Source organism: Pygoscelis adeliae, unplaced genomic scaffold, assembly GCF_000699105.1.
Source record: "Pygoscelis adeliae isolate BGI_AS28 unplaced genomic scaffold, ASM69910v1 Scaffold325, whole genome shotgun sequence".
Lineage (NCBI taxonomy): Eukaryota > Metazoa > Chordata > Aves > Sphenisciformes > Spheniscidae > Pygoscelis > Pygoscelis adeliae.
The window spans coordinates 37475-56778 of NW_008824769.1; the positions used below are offsets into that span (position 1 = coordinate 37475).

General features: G+C 48.2%; 1 protein-coding gene across 1 annotated transcript in view; it reads left to right on the forward strand.

Annotated features, from left to right (window-relative positions):
* MTMR4 (myotubularin related protein 4) overlaps nt 1-19304 on the forward strand; it is a 52662-nt gene that overhangs the window by 24194 nt on the left and 9164 nt on the right. Inside the window, exons 3-8 of the mRNA XM_009323608.1 lie at nt 1770-1859; nt 4348-4464; nt 5144-5226; nt 5462-5628; nt 7059-7155; nt 13660-13773. Coding sequence (XP_009321883.1) covers nt 1770-1859; nt 4348-4464; nt 5144-5226; nt 5462-5628; nt 7059-7155; nt 13660-13773 — 668 coding nt within the window. The remainder of the gene's footprint in view (nt 1-1769; nt 1860-4347; nt 4465-5143; nt 5227-5461; nt 5629-7058; nt 7156-13659; nt 13774-19304) is intronic.

The following is a 19304-nucleotide window of genomic DNA, read 5'->3' on the forward strand; positions in this document are numbered from 1 at the left end:
GTTGGGGAAGAGAGCGGGGTTCTGACCCCCCCCCCCTGCCGATACCTCGGGACGGGGCTGTGGCAGGAGGAGGTGCTCAGCCTCCCGCCCGTCCCGTGCTGCAGGCGAGGAGGAACTCAAGGACACCCAGGCCGGTGGAGAGCTCGGGCTGCACTGTTCCAGTTCCTGCTGCTCACTGGGATTTCCTTGCGAGCTGCAAAGTGGTGATGGGAGAGGATCTCTGCTCCCCGGCTGCCGCACCGGCACGCAGGCATGCACCTTTTCTTTGTGCTCTCCTGGGCTAGCGCCTCAGCGTCCGAGCGAGCCGCCGGCGGGAGAGGCCCCCGAGCCCCCTCTGCTCTCCAGTAACCGGCGGCTGCTGGGGCAGGTGCTGCGCCCTGTGTCCCTCGCAGCCTCACGCAGGGACCTGGTGAGTGGGTGAGGAGGGGCAGTGCCTTTGCCTCCAGCTGGGGTTGATGCCGAGTTTTATGCTAGCTACAAGCAGCGTGTGCACAGGTACCCGGGCTTGTGTGGGGTCTGGCTGCCCCAGTCTGAGGTCCAGGGTGCGCTTCAGGCCGGGCTGTACTTGTGGGTGCTGAGGCTTGGGCGGCTGTCGGCAACACAAGGGGATTCAGCATCATGTTAAATATAACCGAGCCAAAAGGGTTGGGATCTTGTTTCTTCAGATTGAAATTCAGGGTTCTGGCTTGGGTGACTTACCCAGAAAGATATTTCATTTTAAAATGTTATTTAATGCTTACAGAACAGAGTATTTCCTAATAAATGCTGGACCCTAGAGGAGCTATAGTTAGCGAGCAAGAGGCATTCTGAAGAAAACGTTCCCACACCAAATACATGTGGAATTAACACTGTCCTGGGCTCCCAGCAGCGAGCATCCTCGGCTGAGTGTCTGGATGCTGCTCATTCGTACAGCAAGCCGGTGGTTTGGCAGAGTGTGGGGTGAGGGTTGGTGAAAACTGGGACCGAGATTTCACGAGTGACTGAAGATTCACAGGTCCCAAACTGAGACATTCTCCCCGCTTTTCCAAGGATGGCGTGTCCAGGCTCCGTGTGCCCTCTCAGACCACTTCTCTGAGGCCTCCATGGGCTTTCCAGGGTGTCTGTCTGAGCAGGTTAGACACGTTCAGCTGCCCTGAGGAAGAATGCCCTGCTTGGGTGCTGTCACCAGTCAGTAATGCACGTTGTGAATTGGGTGCACTTAGATGCAGTTGTTACAGCGTTATGTTTCACACTTGCGTATTCTCCTCGAAAAGCTTCAGGCTTTTCCCAGATTTCTTTGGGCTAAGAGTGAAAATGAAAACTCCCGAAAGACAGCAGTCCTTATGAACATGAGAGGAGGAAGAGTAGGTCGAAGCTGGGCTGTAGATGGAAACCCTCTGCGTTACGGTGTTTCTGCTGTGGTGCCATAGTGAAGGTAATGGGGTGACATTTGACATGGCAAATTACTATCACGTCAGTCCAAGATCCAGTGCGTGGTTAAGGCGTATCTGCTCGGCTTTCCAAATACCACACGGCTGGAAGAGACGGGACATGGAGACCTGCTTCAGTCTCACACTGTGCTGTGGGTATTCTGCAACAGCCAGAGGAACCGCTGGGGTCCTGCAACGCAGAGAGTATGGTCTGGAGGCAGAACAGGCGTTTCCATGCACAGGTCCACGGGATCCCCAAGGTATTGGGGTGCCAAGAGTATCCAGCAGCTTCGATTTTTGGCTTCTGATAACACGTGCTGGCTGGGGCCTGTCTCAATGTGTGTTTTGTTTGCAATGCAGGGTGAGGAAGGCCCTCCCAGTTTGGAGTATATCCAGGCCAAGGACTTGTTCCCCCCGAAAGAGCTTGTGAAGGAGGAAGAGTCATTGCAGGTAAGGAAGTAAGAAAACCGAAGCAGGCTCGACACTGGTAGCGTGAAACCTGAGAGCAGTTCTCCAGCCCGGGACGTGTTCTGGAGGCCGTGGGTTGGCCGGCGCTGTAGGTCACGTTCAGACTGGTGGGTCCTTCCACGTGCATGGAGGCTGCTTGACGGCAGGTCTGTACGCCCTGGCCCTGCCTTCCCAGCCCTGCCAAGATGCTGCGATCGTACAGCATCGCATCTGCCGGCTTGGAAATACGGCTGGAGCATGATGCAATACAGAGCTGTCCTGGGTATTCCCTGTCCTCTGCCTGTGCTGACAGTGAGAAACTGTGACGCTGCCTGCGTAGCCCTCTGCAGCAGGTAGACGCTCTCTGGGACAGGTTGAATATCAGGGCTAGGCTGTGCTCTGTGTAGCTATAGTGTGCAACTGCAATGGCTGATCTGGCCCTAATGCACGTTGCTCCTGGCGTTTTCCCGCTACAGAGCTGTTGGAAAGAGAAACCTCCATATGGTGCCAGCCTCCTGCTGCAAAAGGCCCTTGAAAGAGACCCGGGTACTGTTGCTGCTGTGCAGCAAGGGTGGTATTCTGAACAGTGGGAGCCAAAGCCTCCTGGTGTTTGTTGCTTCCTCTAACGTAGTCCACTGCCACCTTGTCCCAGTGCTCATCATCCCCCTCCTATGGCTGGAGCCAGGCTCACATTGTATGTTCTCACTGCTGCTGCGGTATTTGCGTTGGCTCTGTGATTGGCATCGTCTTGGTAAACGGTGCTGGTAAAAGCAAGGACTGAAATGTGGCAACGGGAGGATTGACTTGAAGGAGCAAACACGGGCTGAGGAGGTGCACGGGGTCAAGGCCGCAGGTCTGCGGCCTTCGGCAGGTGAAGCCGCTGAAATGGCTCTGAGCCGAGACTGCCTGGAGAAGAGCAGAATCTGCTTTAGTCGTCTGTGTGGAGGCCTGTAAAGTTCACCCCTCCCAAAGGGTAATTTGCCTTCAGTAAATTGCTTTTCTCTTAATGTAGAATGAAGTCTAAAAGGACGCCATCGGCTTGATAACAAGCTGTATTCAGGCACCTGTCGGTTTATTCCAGGATTTCCCTCTGTCAGTTCTTGCAGTTTTACCATCCCGTTTCTAATCTGTCTCCCTTCTGTTGCTGTGTGAAAGAGCCACGTAAGCAGAAGAAACACATGCCAACTAAAAACAGCTCCGGCAAGCATGCATAAATAAACTGCAGAAGTAAAGAGAGTATATTCTCTTAATGTCAAATAATTAACATTTTTAAAGAGTTTTCAGACAGGTGCCAGTCTAAGGTTGTTATTTTTGTACAAGCAACTTAAGAAGGGAGAAGTTGTTAGTAAAATTGTCACTTGCACATGAGGTCTGAAATCCAGGAAATTCAATTTTTAGGCAGCGTATACCCCAGCCGTAGAAACAGCTTAGAAATAAAGACAAGGTGGTCTGACTTGTACTAATTACAGTGTAATGACTTGTTTCATCAGATGCCCTGTCTGGCAAGGAAAGGGTTCTGGCTGAAATGATAAATCTTCATGACATATTTGCATAATTGGTTACCAACATCACCTGGTGTAGGTGGCATTCAGGGAACAATGAGGAGCCTACTTAGCTGAGGAGAAAGGAGCCTGATGAGCTTTAGGCTGGTTCCCCCCCTTTTTTTTTTTTCTTAATGCAAGAAAAGTCAAACTTGGCCATCTGCCAGGATCCCCTGTTTTAAAAATAGCTACGGCATGTCCGGGCTGATAGGCAAAACCAGAAAGACTCTGGATTATCTGGATTTTTAAAAAAAAAAATTTCTAATACAGGTAACTTCATCACAATTTCCTCAGTCGTACAAATAACTGTACGTAGTTTCCCTCACAGCCTTGTCAGCAGAAACTGGGCAGAACTTTGATTCATTTACTTACCTGGATTGGTACCAGTGAGTCTTGTAGCGCTGCTAAGAGCCCCCTTCATTTAAATGAGGCAGCAGGATCAGGTGTGCGACACTCTGCCTTGGGGCAGAGGACTCTGATCGTATCAGGCTCTGCCTGGAGCTGTGCAGAGCACTCCCCAACTCGTGTCTGAGCTGTGCCCGAGGTTGTGTCCTTTATCATGCCACTGGCACCAGGGCTGCCTTTACCCTCTTCGAAAAGCAGGGACCGTAAAGCCCTCTGCCCCCATTGCAACACCCTCGCTGCCAGATGCCCACGGTTGGTGTACGTAGCATTTGTCGTCACACCTCTCCTCCACAAGTAATTATCCGTCAGGAGGTGCTCAGTGGCTCCTGAGGCACCCTCGGAAGAAGATCCATCACGTGGGGCTGGGCAGTGGCTACCAGTGCTGGTTTGTGCTGTTGCCTGCTCTCAGTGCACGAAGAGCACGTTGCTGTGAATGACTTCCCGCAGGAGATGCACTGCGGAGGCGGTAGGAAGAGTGGCTCTTGGTGTTTGTGGTGCACAAAGTACTCTGCATGTGTCCTGAATTAGTGATGTCTCCCTTCCAGGTCCCATTCACTGTGTTGCAGGGCGAGGGAGTGGAGTATCTTGGCCATGCAAACGACGCTGTGATCGCCATCTCCAACTACCGGCTTCATATCAAATTCAAGGATTCTGTGATCAATGTAAGTCTGGATCTGCCTGTTCCTGCTGCCTGAACCATAATTTCTCGCAGTATTTCGGGGGGGCAAAAGCCTGTTCTGCGGCGTGGGAGCTGTGCCTCTTGAAGGATGCCAAGCCTGATGCTGTCTTTTGTTAATGCTGGTCGCACAGTTGCTCTTCTGCTGTTGCATTTTGCCGTGTAGATGGGGTTCTCTGTTGGGTAGTAATTAGGTCTTTCCCTCGCTGTTCTTTTTAAATTCAAGCATTAAACTTGGTGGTTTTAAGACTGTTAAGGTCTCTTGCAGGCCAGTTTTAATGAGACTTCTCCTACCTGGAGACCAGCAACCGAGAGTCAGATAGTGGGAGCCTGAGGTTTTCTCTCACTGTCTTGACTTGCCATCTTTTATTGCAGCTTTTGTTTGGCTCAGTTACCTGTGCTTGTCTGGATGTGATTTAGTCAGTAACTGGCCCCAGGTGGGAGACTACCCAGGGACAGAATAGAAATCGGAATAGCAATTGCTGAAGGAGGCTTTACGCTGGGTCATGAAGCTTTATAAACCTGGGAGCGGGTTTGTAGTTTGAACTAGAAGCTCATGATTGTTGATAGAGCCGTGACCGTGCGTGATGGGCCTACAGGCAAGGCTGCTGTGTCTGCTATGTTATGTGGTATGTCTTGTCATGCCCTACCTCTGTCCCTCGCAGGTGCCTTTGAGGATGATGGAAAGCGTGGAGTGTCGGGATATGTTCCAGCTTCACATCGTCTGCAAGGACTCCAAAGTGATCAGGTATCCGTTTCACTGCTGTATTGTAGGTGGCACTGCAGGCCAGTTGCCGTGATCAGCTCTGGTGTCTCCCTCTGCGCTACCACTAGAATCGAGCTGTTTATGGCCAAGGTTACTCGGTTTTTCTAAGACTTGGTGCTTTGTTCCTTTTCCTGGTTAAGTGGAGCAGAGCTCCCTGTCTGTGCCTCTCGGCTGGATGAACGTACCCGCTGAGGATGATTTGCATTTGGGTTCGCAGGTGCCATTTTTCCACCTTTAAGCAGTGCCAGGAGTGGCTGAAGAGGCTAACCCGAGCCATTGCCCGCCCTGCTAAGCCTGAGGACCTCTTTGCGTTTGCCTACCATGCGTGGTGCTTAGGAGTCTGTGTTGATGAGGAGGATCAACATGCACATCTCTGCCGTCCAGGTAAGCTCCTGGCCTGTCCCCTTCCTGCTCTTCTGTCCAGAAGCACAGCAATGCAATCTGAACTGTGGTTCATAAACTGATGTCTGGCTGTGTCTTACATTCTGCTGTAGCCGTAGCCCAAGTTCATCTTGTTGAGGGGCATCCCGTACCTGGCCTATAGATCCAGCTTAGATGTCCAGATGCGGCTGGATAACAAGCACAGTAAAAGGAATAATAGTAATAAGCACAATAAGGAGCATTCTGAGCCAGCAACACATAAGCTGCCTCTCCCTTTCTCCTTGTGAATGAAGAAAACATCCCAAACTTTAGTACTCTCATCGTGATGATAGTGAGCTTAAGCAGTCTTGTCCCTGGATGGTCAACATCATCAGCTTTGAGGCAGCATAGTTAATACAAGTCCATCTGCATCTCTTCTCCAACACCTAGAAGTGCCACGACATTCTGGTGATCAGGTCTGTGGAGATGTCTGGCTCATTCTTACACAGGCGCAAATAAAATCTTTGAGGCCATAAAGAGAAAACCAGAGCTGTGATGGTGCCCTCGTGTGGATCGTTCCCTTCTCTGGGAACACAGAGTTCACTTGCAGTTGTTTTGTCTTTAAACAGCTTCAGCGTGAATAAAAGGGGATTAAAATGAGTGTCAAATCTGGCTTTAGACTTAAAAATGTGCTGGTATTAGAGGAGAGAAGCAGTAGCCTGAATGAAATGTCCATACGCAGGTTGGGATGGAGGGATGGGGTTGAATACTGTAGCCGAAAGAGATACCAAAAAGAAGCTGGTAGAGAAAAGATAAGCTACGTGTTCTTACCCTGTCCCAAACACCAGCAATTAGGAGATATTTGCTCTCTCTCCTTTAGAGAAAGTATTATTCTCTAGTATAAATAAACTTACCTGTGGAAATTGTTGCTGCAGGATATGAATGAAGTTAAGAGCTTTGCAGTATTTATTTATTAAAAACATTTGACACTCGAGCAACAGAGGCATCCAGGATTTGTAAGGCAAAGCTAAAACCTAAGAGAGCAAACCCTGAGTCAGCCTCTGAGAGAGCAGTCTGGCAGAAGGAACCGCCTGGGGTGGGTGCTCAGTACTCCTCTGCCATGGGGTTCCTGACATCCATTTTGGAAGCCATCTGTGTCAGAAGGGTAGAAGTGGATTAAATTAACCCCCCCACACTCCACACTGATGTGGGAAGGCTATTTCCATGCCGCTCTGTGCCCCGAGACTGAGAGGTGGTCTGACTTGACAAAGTAAGCAGAGGAACCCCCGTGAGGGACAAATCTTTTTGGCTTCTGAAGCGAGATCCCTGCCATCCAGCTGTCCTGTAGTTTCTCTCCAGGCCTCTGATAGTTGCTATGGAGTTGCCACTAACATGTTTAGATTTCATCAGTTCTGCTTAGCTGTCAGTAAATACCCTGTGCTCTGCTCTTCCAGGAGACCATGTGAGATACCGATTTGAGATGGAGCTGGTGAGGATGGGCTTTGACTTGCAGAACGTCTGGCGCGTCTCTGACATCAACAACAATTACAAGTGAGTGTTTCACCACCAGGCTCTCCCCACTCTCCTCTTTCCTTACCTTCTTCCCTTTGCAATCCCCGTGCAGAGCAGCAGATGAGTCAGACTCCAGCTAACCCTCCCTCCTGGCCTTGATAGCCCTCAGGCAGAGCAGCGTGTGAGCCAGATCCCCTTTCCTTTCTGCCTGTCACACTGTGGAACGGAAGAAGGAATACAGCCCAAACATCGGAACGAGCAGCAATTGTAATTGCTGACTCAGGTAGTTTATGATGTGGTGGCCATAATTCATTCTTGAAGACATTCTGGAGTCTTGGAGGAATCGTCCCGTCGTAGGGTTGCCTTTCTGGTCAGTCGTTCTCTCCAAAATGCTCGCGCTGTTTGAAATGAAAAACACAAAGTTTTCATGAAGTCGGGCAGCTATTCAGCTCTGCTGAGAAACCGGGGGCGAGCCAGCGGAGGGCTGTCGGGATGCTCGGAAGTCTGGGGAACGAGCGAGGCTTGTTCGGCCTGGTGCAGAAGAGGCTGAAGGGTGATCTGCTGGCAGCCTACAGCTGCTGGAAGGGCAGTTACAAAGGTGATGGAGTGAAACTCTTCTGACAGTGGCAGATAACTGAACAAGAGGCGATGGCCACAAGGTGCAGCTTGGGAGGTTTGGACTGGACAGGGGAGGAAAATAAAAATCATTCCCCAGGAGTGTGGTGCTGTGCTGGGGCAAATCCCCAGAGAGGTGGGAGCTCTCCATCATCAGAGCGTTTGAAGTCTCAGATGATCTAGTGTTGGAGGTGGTCCCCTGTGAGCGGGTGGTTGGAGTGGAGATCTCTAGAAGGCCTTTCCCACCTGCGTGTCGGTGGTTCCAGCCTGTCTTCTACTCCTGGAGGAGAGCACAGGAGCTCTTGGAGAAGCGCTTCTGCATTCTTTGCAGCAGGTGGCATTAAGCCAACAGGGTTTTATTAACCTTTGACAGACGTATTCATTTCTGCATTCCCTATAATCCTTTTCTTGAAACGACTGGTATCGCTCAGTCTTTTCTCTATGTCTCAGCCAGTAAAGGCAACCCCGTCACCTACATATCGGACAGTTCCAGCTCACTGGTCTCTTGTGGTGACCATGAGAAGCCTTGGGCGTGCTGGCCTGGGGAAATCCCGGTGGAGTTCTTTAGTTTGCTGCCTGTTCTCTCTTCCTTAGGAATCCAGGCAGCAAGCACTAGTTTTGGGGTTTGATTTACGGTTTCCACTTGGCCATGCTGACCACGTGGTTGCTTTTGAACTGTTAACATGTCTTGGATGGCATTTACGCGGTTTCTCCAAGGATGTCAAATAAAAAATTGTTTTCCTGAACTGCTCAGTTTTGGAGTGCACGAACTGTAGGTCCTTGACCTAGGTCGAGCCTCTGCCTGTCTTAGAGAGCAGTCAGGCTTTTTCCTGCTGCTAGATTTTTGGGATGTGGTTCCCTCTGACTATTTCAGAAAGTTCAACTCAGATTGACCACCTGCGGTTCGCTTCCTGCCCAGTAACACACAGCAATTAGCCGACTTCTCTAAAGACAGATGTTTTATTTTCAACCAAACCAGGGAAGAAGGAACTTGAAACAAACCTCAGCAAGCTGGATGCAGGCCTGGTTTTGCTTTCCTCCATCTGCTGAGTTCCTACCTGGGGATCCTGGCAGGTCGCAGCTTCCTGCAGACATCCTGAGATCTTAAAGGTGGTGTAATTTGCTTGTGCAACTCAGAAACGAGTTCTCTCTTGCTGCTTTGGGGAGTGTGTCTTTAAATCCTGCCTTGGCTTTTGATCATTACCACCTGCCTCTATTCACAGGAATCGGGTTACTTTTTAACTGTTTATAGTTCTTTTATCTTTTATTTCCCAGCATTGGCAAAACAGTGTTGTTAGAGACAGGATACTCCAAGGTAAGGGCTTTGTTCATTGTCTTTCAAGTCTGTTCCGAGATGTCCTTATCTGGAAACTATTATCTTCTTCCTGGCGACAGCCATCGTAAAATTAGAGCAATACAAGCATATAATAACCACTCCTTCGGTCTTGATAAAAGTATACTATTTCAGCATGCAACGATAATAAAATTATTACATGATCTCTCTGTGGCGCTCACATCTTCAGTGATCTGTATAGCCAGAGAAGTGGACGCATTCTGGCATTCCCCATCTGGTGCACCCATGCTGTCTGAGATAGGCGTCGTTTCGTATCGGCCTTAATGCTGCTGGGTTCGGTGCACGCGTAGTTCCTTCAAAAAGGAAGAAAAACATTCGCCTTTCCTTCAGTGCAGATGCTCGTTTCCAGCTTTGATCTCTTTACAATTGTGGTTTTATTTATTTTTTACTTTATGGGGAAAAAGCTGTCTGGAGTTCTGCGTTACTGGTTTAGACAGCTGATGTTTTCTGCGAGTGCTCTTACAATTCTCTACAAATTTTAATACTATCCTTCGCTTTTATTGGAAAAGTGATAATTAGTGTTCTTGCTTGTATTTGCCGTCTGAACGTGTAGACAGTAAGTCTGCAAGGACCATCAGCGATGAAGCGTGTGTTTTTGCGTTCTGCGAAGGAAGATGTCTCTCGCTGGACTGGCTGTTACCTTGGTGGTAAGAGGACGCTTCGTCGGCCCTTGTCCGTAGGCGTGGCTTGTGCCGATTTATGCGTTCGTGGTGTTACAGCCACCTTTTTCTGGGGTCAAACCTCAAGGTTTTGAAAACGTCTCATCCTCTGTTCTGGCTCAGCGTGGTCCCAGGGGTGTTTCAGGGCACTCCTCCGTGACCCACGTTGCTTCGCTGTTGGTCTCTCTTCCACATGACACGTGAGCATATTGTACTGTGCGGGGACAAGCATGGTTCCCCTTAGGATTCCCTTCGTTGTGAAAAATGACCACTGAAGTTCTGTACTGTTTCTTATCTTTTCAAGAGCTACTGTTTCGTAAGAGGAGCTTCCTTCAAGTCTTTGGTGAGCCACCTGTTAAAAAAAAACACACACACCCCCAAAATTACAAAAAAAAACCCCTTCTGAAAATCCAAATCGACTGTCAGCCACGTGAGCTGTATGTGCTCGCTCAGTGATGTTTCCAGCAAACTCTGCATACGTGAGGTGCGACCTCCCTCCACAAAAGCCGTGTTGACTCTTCCCAAGTGCACCGTATTTACCCTTGCACCAACTGTGACAGTCAGTTGCTTTGTACAGAAGTCAGGCTCCAGTGGTTTCCCACGTTCGCCCCAGAGACCTTTTTACAAAATCGATGCCGTGTTTGCCCCCTTTCATTCCTCTGGCACCCAAGCCAATGTAAGCAATGGCTTACACATCTTGGTTAATCATTCATCTGGCGCGCATCTGGGTTGCTGTAGAAATGTTGAGCATTATCTAGTCCTGGTGATCAGTTTACTCCTCATTCCTAGCAGGTTGTTCTAAAACTTCCCCTGCAGAAGTTTCCACGTTAATCTCTTCTTGTGCCTTGTCCCTTGTGAAACGGGGTTAGGTCTGGCAACTCCTCTGGGCTCTTCTGCTGAATGCCCACGCAACAGTTTTGATTTTCTGCTGTGATCTTGCTGATCTATCAGACCTTCAACTTCGGTAGCAGGCCGATACCTCGGAGATGTTTGAAAAAGGTCTTCGGAGTTTTAATCTTAACGGGTCATTTCTCAAAAACTGCACGACGTGTCTCATTTTTACTGTTTTTTAATTCAGGTGCACATTTGGCTCCTCTCATGTCCTTTGGAAACGTTTCCCCTCTTTGAAGGATGTCCTTTTATTTCTAAAATCCTTCTTTTGCTCGCTGTTTAACTCTGCCAGCTCCTTCTGAACTTTTTTGATTCATTTTATGTTGCCATTGAGTAGCATTGAATAACCATCACATCATCTGCAAGCTTCCCCCCCCGGCCTTTTCTGAAACTGATTGTTACTGTCATGGGAGGCTTGTCCCCTCTAAAAAGATCGTTGAATTCTACTGCGTGATGAATACTGTAACAAAGTGATTTTTCAGTTATTCTATTTTGGAGCAGCTTAGGACCAAAGGAAGAGTTATGTACTTTTGTATTATTTGGCTGGTAGGCCAAAGAGCTGCTTCCACCAGGAAGCAGCTGGTGGCGTCTAAAAATGCTCCTTTGTCTCATGTAGTATCGTGATGCTTATGCGTTTTATGTGGAAGCAACACAAGTCTCCCGTGGCAATTGCTGCCCTCGCAGCCTTTCTGAATCTCTTCCAGCCTCTCATGGATGTCATTACTGTCGCTCCAGTGGTTGGTAGTGTAGCCTCAATGCTGTCCTCTTTCTCTTTAGGCTTGGGATTTGAGTCCATGCACATTCTGCATTGCTCGTTGATGCTGGTAACTCTTAGCCCCACACTTTTACCTTCACATTTTCCTGGAACATACCATGCTTTGTTCACTAGCTCCGGTCTTCCTACAAAGCTCATACTCTGAAATTCAGGGTACCACTAATAACCTTCCTCGTATCAAGTTTATAAGATGCTGTTAAGCCAACATACTCATTTATCCTGGCTTTTAAGTTCCTGTGCTTTATTTTTTGGAATTCTAGCCTGGAAGCACGGGTCTGTTTGTCTTGACCTCATTGCCTGTTTTTATGCGCCCTGCTTAAACTTGGCTTAACTTCTTGAGACTGTCCTGTTTCCTACCTGAATTTTACTGAATTCTGTCTTACTGTTTTCCTAAGGCTATAGAGTTTTAGTGACTTAACTCCTGGAAGATACGCTCCTGAACCTCTCCTGTATTGTCTCCCCAATTTTTAGTTCAAGGCATCTCCTGTAATGTTTCATCTGAAGAGCCGGGGAACTGATTCTGTTTTCATTTTGATGAAGCCCATTCCTGTACAGACTCAGCTATTCCAAAAGTTCCTCCAGATCTTAATAGGTGCTAACCCTCTTCCACATACCTTTATTCTCAGTCACACTTCAGTGCTTCTTTAATTTCCTGACCAACTTTACACACGGAATCTGAGGCACTTCAGAGATGTCCAAGCCTAGACATCCTACCACAGACATCCTGGTCTTCAGCATTTTTTTTTTTACCTGACAGCTTTAATTTTGCCTCCTGGATTCCTCTTCCTCACCCTGTTGTTTTTATCCCATAGACCAACCTTGCTTTCTGCCTGGGGCTTTCCGAGAAGCTGTCTAGACGCTGTGTGAAGTGCCATCTTCTTATGTGGCAGGCAGTTCCTTGCTAGTATCACAAACTAAATAATACTAAGCGCTGTATCGTGCCTGTTGCCGTCAGTTGGGATAGCCTGGACTCCGGGGAACAGCCGGCCACCCTCTGGAGCTTACCAGCTGGATAGTTTCACCCCCCTCAGTTTGCTTCCCATCTGCCCTGAAACATTCCTTCTAAACCATGTGGGTTATAGCCTAGAGCTAGAGCTGCTCTTTGATGTTCCTTGCCACGTACGGCTTTGTCTGCCTGGGCTGCTGGAGCTCAGCTGGTCCAGCATCCAGGCAGTGCTTTGTCCCTGAAGCCTGCGACCTGCCCTGCCTGCAGCCGTACGCTGCGAGCGGCAGGGGCAGGATAGTAGCTGCAGTAACCAGGAAGCCCCTGCGCTCCTGGATTTTTACGTGCGCTTCATTCTACTTGTATTGCTCCCTCCCCTTCTCCTCAGCACTCTGTTTGGCTGTCCCCCTCTCTCCCCTGGCTCCCCCCTTGCCCTGCTGATAATGTCCTTGCAGTTGGGTCTTTAACATTTTTCTTGGGACTGAAGCATTTGCAATCCTGTTGCCTCTTCTCCTCTCCCCCACCCTCCCCGGCTGAATTTCCATTTCAGCCAAACTGCTTTACACCTCAGGTTCGTTCAGATGCGGGGCTCCTCTGGCGCTGCAGCTCTGCTCGTTGGAGGTGGGTGCCCCCTGCTATTAGCTGGGCACGCTGTGAGTTTCTTCCCCAGGGGACCGGATTGGTAGGGACTTGCCCATCACGTTCCTCTCACCGCTGGCATGTGTTCAGGTGTGTATTAGGAACCTGATTTCTGGCACCCCACCAAACAAGATATTCTTTTAGATCTCCCTCATGTCATTTTATTATAGCATGCACCAAATCACCATTGCCATCTTTCTGGGCAGAGTTATGTCTTCCTTGCAGAGAAATGTGTAAAGCTTATCAGTGGTGACCTGTTTTCTGCAAGGCAGATCATCATTTACCAGAAGCTGTATGTATTTCTGGGTTTGCAAGTGCTGCAAGAAAACCAAAGCCCCACATAAATTAATGACTGCTCCCCTAAACCCTCACGAATTCTTAAATCCAGCGGATGTTCCAAAGGCATCCTTGGGAAGTACTGGGCCCAGAGGTGAGGCCTGAGGTGAAAGGAGGTTGTCTTCTCTCAGCTCATTCCTGACAGCATTTTTTGGGTCACTTTTCCCACGTTGAGACTGTCCTGAGACAGATATGAAGAGGAAGAGCCAAAGTCCTGCATGCTGAGTTTGGGGAAGTGTGAGCTGCTCCTGCCCTCTCTCTGCACAGCTTCACCGGTACAGATTTTTGATTGCCAAGTCCTCATCTTGCCTTCGTGCTTTCTTTTTTCCAGGCTTTGTTCCAGTTATCCCCAGAAGCTGCTGGTCCCTGTCTGGATCACCGATAAGGAGCTAGAGAACGTGGCTTCGTTTAGGTCGTGGAAAAGGATCCCTGTGGTGGTGTACAGGTAAACGCAAAACCAAGGCAGTGCTCTTCCCCAAACCCAGGACAGCTGCCCTTTTCCTCGTAGTCTTGTGCAGGGCGTTGTGAAGGCTAGCGGAGCACGCCTACGGGGCTGTGGAGCAAGGCGTGACAGCCATAGCTGCATCCTGGTCCTCACGCTGTGTATTCCTTTTGCCTCCTACCTGAAAACGTGCTGTGCTCTGGACTCCTTCTCCCAGCACACGTATCGGCCTCTCCAGGCAAGCGGTCTGCGACAGTAGCACAGGGTATTCTCCAGAAGGGAGAAACAACGTTCCAGTAACTGTTGCTTCTTTCCTGCTTTCGGCGAGATCTGAAGGTGTGGGTGACTTTAGTCCTATGGGAGATGCAGCGAGAACACTACGTCAAATTAAGGTTCTCTTTCTTTGAGTTTCAAAACTCTTTCACAGATTGGTACATGCCTAGCTGCTACTTTGAAAAGAAATCTTGGCCAGAATGAGCTTGCTGTGTGGCCCTGCTCTCAACCAGGTGGTCAGGCCTGGACATACCTTTTAATACCCAAGTGCAAATCACTTCCGTTTTGACCGAGTTCGGAGAGTTTGACAACATTTAGGTAACAGAATGAAATGGTTGCATGTGGCTGCACTTTGTTGATTCAATAGCTTGTAAATATACGGAGTACCTATTCCCTGGTCAGCCTTCCAAAAACAATCTATGCATGGGGATGCAGGAGGCTAGGCAGCAAATAAAGCGGGGCTTTTCAGGGTAGGGGGTGGTTTCTCATTGAAAATGTCTGCTAGGAGACTGACATGTTTGAAACTAACAGGAGCCTGGTTGAATAGGAGCACCCAGTCAGTGTGCATGTTTTAACGTACGTTATGGTTTCTAGCCTTAGACTCTGTGTTAGCAATTACTAAATCCACATATAAAAAGCTTTGAAAATATCAGAGCTGCGCAACAAAGGACAACCCTGGGAAGTACAAAAGCCAGGAAACAAAACCAGTGAATTTACATGTACCTTAACTCTACATCTTCATGTTACATGGTTTGCTGTTAGATGCTGGCAAAACACAGCGTATTACTTCTAGAAGAACTAAATTATCTACGGCAGAGTAATAATGAGTGCTGCTTATGGTGTGGAGCCTTTCCCTCTTTGTAGCCAAGTCAGCTAAGAAGTTAATTGTATTTGTGATTACTTTTGCTAAAAATGGCCTGGCGCGGGAGACTGTCCCAGTGTGCCTCCCTACCCGAGGGCACACCCGTGTCTTTTTGCTACTCTAACAATTATTTTCGTCCTCGCTTTGTAATATCACTGTAATGGTACCCAGTAATTTACAAGCTGAGCTGCAACCCTTTGCAGCCTGGGATTAGATTAGAAGATGCTGACAAGTGATGTTACAAGATGGGACGAGTGCTTGCACATATGCGTATCTCATTTTCATGCGCTCTTTCACCGTTGCCCTCAAGATTGAAGTCATTTGGCCAGGAGGGTCCGTGAGGGCCACGGCTGTTTCTGGAGCGCCTTGTGCTGTATGGAAGGGGAAGGGAAGAAATGAAAAGCCTCACGCTCAGCTCCTCCTCATCACTCGTAGTTCAGGAGAGAGTGGACAAGTGGGCTCGGGTGTGTGCATCCCAGGGACTTGGTAACCACAGGACGGTTTGGTAGGCTTCGGAGCTTTTGGAGAACAAGGCTGAATTCATTGGGTCACGGTCACAGATCTGTAAAACATGACACCAAAAGTACCACGTTATCAGTTTTCTTTAAAAAAGTATAATTTATCTGTTAAGCAAAGCAGAAATTCAGGTCTCCATCTCTGAGCCCTTAGTGGAGATGCACAGTAGAGATGCAGGAGCCTCCAGGCACAATTCGCTTTTAAAACAACGCAAAGCATGCAATTAATTATTTAGCTGACTGCAGAGGCAGACGGGCATTGTATGCCAGCCGCTCCTCGCTATTACTCTGTCTACGCAGCCACCTTCAGAAGACCTTGGGACTATGTTAGCAAGAGAGCTCCTCACAGACGCTCAGCATCACCTTTGCCCGTGTTCGTGCTGCAGCGTGACAGCGGCTGTCAGGGAAGCTGCGGGCAAACAGTGGACGTTGCTCCAGCCCCACGGCCGAGCGCTTGGTCTCAGGCTTTCAGATCATGCCGGAGCGAGCCAGGAGTTTAACCCAGAGACTCAGGAAATGAAAGCACTCGCATACACGCATCTCAGTTGGGAACCTTTAGGTGACAGCTCTGCAAACCCTCTCTCAGGTCTTTCTTGTGTTTTAAGCTAAGCTGCTTGGGTTGCATAGTGGATGAAAACTCTTGTGGCCAGAAAATAACAGAGAGCGGACTTGAGAGATATTAGTTGATGCTTTTTGGATGATTGTTATGGGTTAAATGGCATGTACTGACAATATCAGATGTGCTCTAGCCTTGTGCTCTGAATGAATCTGGGAGTAAAAGCTCAACTGATAAACTGCAAAGGCACCTCATACTCCAGCTTTGGATTCTGAAAGGGTCTCGAGTCATTAAAACTAAACTGAGGATCCCTAAAGAATAATTTTGTCCACATAAGTTAAAACACTGAGGCACCTTCTGCCATTCCAGTTTCAAGAAAGGAGCTTTTTACTTTGAGGAAAACCCCCCACAAAAATCCCCAGTAAGAAAAGAACTGAAATGCTTCATATGCTCGTGCTGGGGAGATTAGCAAGAGAACGCAGAGTCAAGCTATGTATGGGTGCTCCCCTGACCTGGGAAGCTCACTGCAAGCTCAGTTGTGGTTTTGATTCATCCGCTGGCACCTGCTACGCTTTCTGCTTGCTGATGGATTAATGCTCATCGATGCTGGCCGTATTTCCTTGTGTTTATTGGCATGTCACTACATCTCTTGAAACTGGCTACCTCAAGGCCAACCTCTGCCCGGCGTTTGTTGCGGTGCTGAGAAGTCTGTGCTACCAAGAAGTTTTCTGAATTTAATATGACTCTTTGGCAATGTTTGTAGTATTGCATTAAGCAGGCTACCTCTGACTTCAAGTGGCCTACACAGCTAAACTCTTTTTCTACCCTCTGCGCCCCAAAACAGTGCCATCGCATCCAAACAGCCTGTCGGGAGCAGTCCCTGGCACAGCACCTGCATTTCCCAAAAACGTGCTCAGGCGCTGTCTGGGAGAGCGCCGATTGGCACAAACTGTGGGTGTGCTAACAAACAAGCCTGGATGATCACAGGCCGGCGCTTTAGTCCACACCTCGGCTCTGTTTCATTTACTAGTATAAACAAAGCCTTTGCTGCTGTCTGTATTAACCATCCTTGAGTGATCCTGAAGACAAGAACAGATCTCCTGGGAGTGACTCTGTAAGTCACCTTGCAAAACAAAACAGCAGCAGAGGAGGGCACTGAAAGAAAAAGGACGTCACAGTGTCTTGACTTAGCTGAACATGTGGAAGTCTTTAGTTTAAAGTCTTCATCAGTATTATCTATGAGATGTCATTAATGATAATACATTTTCTGCATTTATTGAGAAGTTGCCTCAGGAGACTAAGGGGCCCTTGTCTTGGAGAAGCAAAATCATTCCTGCAAACTGCAGTAGCTGCTGGTGAGACACTGTGCGCCACTGTTAGGAGTTCAAAGCCTCGGTGCATTTTCTTGGTGTTCTGCCTTACGGCAAATAACACGAACAGGCACTGTCGTCCTCTGGAACAGCAGAGCCCCTCATAGCGGGGTGGCATGAGCAAAAGAGAGACCTTCAAGAGTGCTTCTAATGGCCCTCACTGGCAGCTAAACGGCCTTTGGGTGATGGGTTGGGGCTTGTGCTAGTGCTCTTTAGGATCTAGAGTGTTACGTCCCCCACTCTGCCACCAATGCAACTTTTTCAGAGGTGTTGACCTACAAACAAAAAAATAATAATTGGATGTGGTTTGTCAGGTGCTTTATCTACATTTTTGTTCTCAGTCCAGCTCACCTTCGGAGAGGTGCTGCGTGAGGGGTGGGGGGATAGAGAGGGGCAAGCACTGTTGTTGTGAAGAACTGAGGTGCGGGGCTGTCCGGTTTATTATCCTGTCCCCAGGAAGGGCCAGGCACCAGGATTAGCGTCTCGGGGAAGTGTCACAAACGGGACAGGTATGCAGGCATTCCTTCCTGGTGCATCTTTGGAGCAGCCGGTATCTTAGATTTCCTGCAACAGGTACTCAGGAGAATGTGTGATTGTGTTTCATGGTCACTTGGTGGACCCACCCTCCATGACTTTAATGTCTTTTGGAACGAATCTATACTTCCACATTGCGCTGTGGCAGCGTGTCCGCTGTCTGTTTTGTTTGTCGTCAGAAAAATCCTTCTTGTTTTTCTTAAACGTATGGCGTGACCGTTCCAGTGCTTGTTTGTGTTTCTATCAGGGGAAACATAAGACTAATCTTCCAAGCTCACTTTTTTATATCTTTCATGACCTTTTATGCCTCTCATCCATACTTGTCCTTCTCTCGTGGTGGGGAGTTGTTTTCTACTTAAGTTGTCCCTGTAGCGAAGCTCTTCTATACCCCTGATTGTCCTTACCACCCTTCTCTGGAGGTTTGAGTACTACGTTATCCTTTTTGAGATGGATCAGTGAGAAATTTGTGCCATTTTGAAGATGCGTAAGATGTGATGCCATAATATTTTCTGTCTTATTCTTTTCCAAATAACTGCTAGCACATCCTTAACCTTTTTGCTTCTCTTGAGCCTTGAGCTGAAGGTTTTTGAGGGCTCCACAGTGACTTCGAAGTCTTTGAGATTTGGCCGCTGATTTGTACCGAACTGCTCTGTGTCATAGCTGGGGTTACATTTTGCTCATCTGTAAATACTTTTCATTTATTAATACTAAATTTCATACTCTATCACCCAGTATCACGAGATCCTTCGCAACTTTCTCCAGCCAGCCATAGACTCTCCTGGATAATTCTGTATCACCAGCAACTTTGTCACCTAATGGCCCCTTCCCTTTTCCAGGCCATTTGTGAATGACTTGACTAGTGTGTTCATGTGAAAAATGAACACTTCTTCCTACTGCAGGCCTTCTGCCAGGCGTCAGTTAGCAACAGCCAGGGTAGGGTTCACATTTTGGGGGTTGTTAATAAACAGGCTCAGGCCTCCACCCAGAAAGTAACCAGTCCGATGCTGAGTGAGCTAGTCTTTCTAACTTACAAGCGATAAGTGAAATGGTTTAACAACCGGTACGTACTTTAAGGGAAGGGAAAAAAAGAAAGAATAGGAGAACAGAACAGTATTAAAATAAGTAACTATTACTCTCCCAAAGTACAACCATAATTATTTAAAGTTCTCCTCTCTGGTTTAATTTATAAATATTTGCATATCTATAGACAATAATACATATTTCATATATTATATATTTATAGATAATAATATGTATTTATATGTTATTGTAAATAAAAATAGTTTAGTAGAGTAATGGCTAAAAAAGCTGGCCGCTTCCCCCCTGCTGCAGAAACTCCCCACTCGTCTCAGGGGTAGTCGAGTCCCAGGGCGCAGCCGCTAATCCTTGAGGTGAGGCCCTGCGCGCTGCAGCTGACCCCCGAG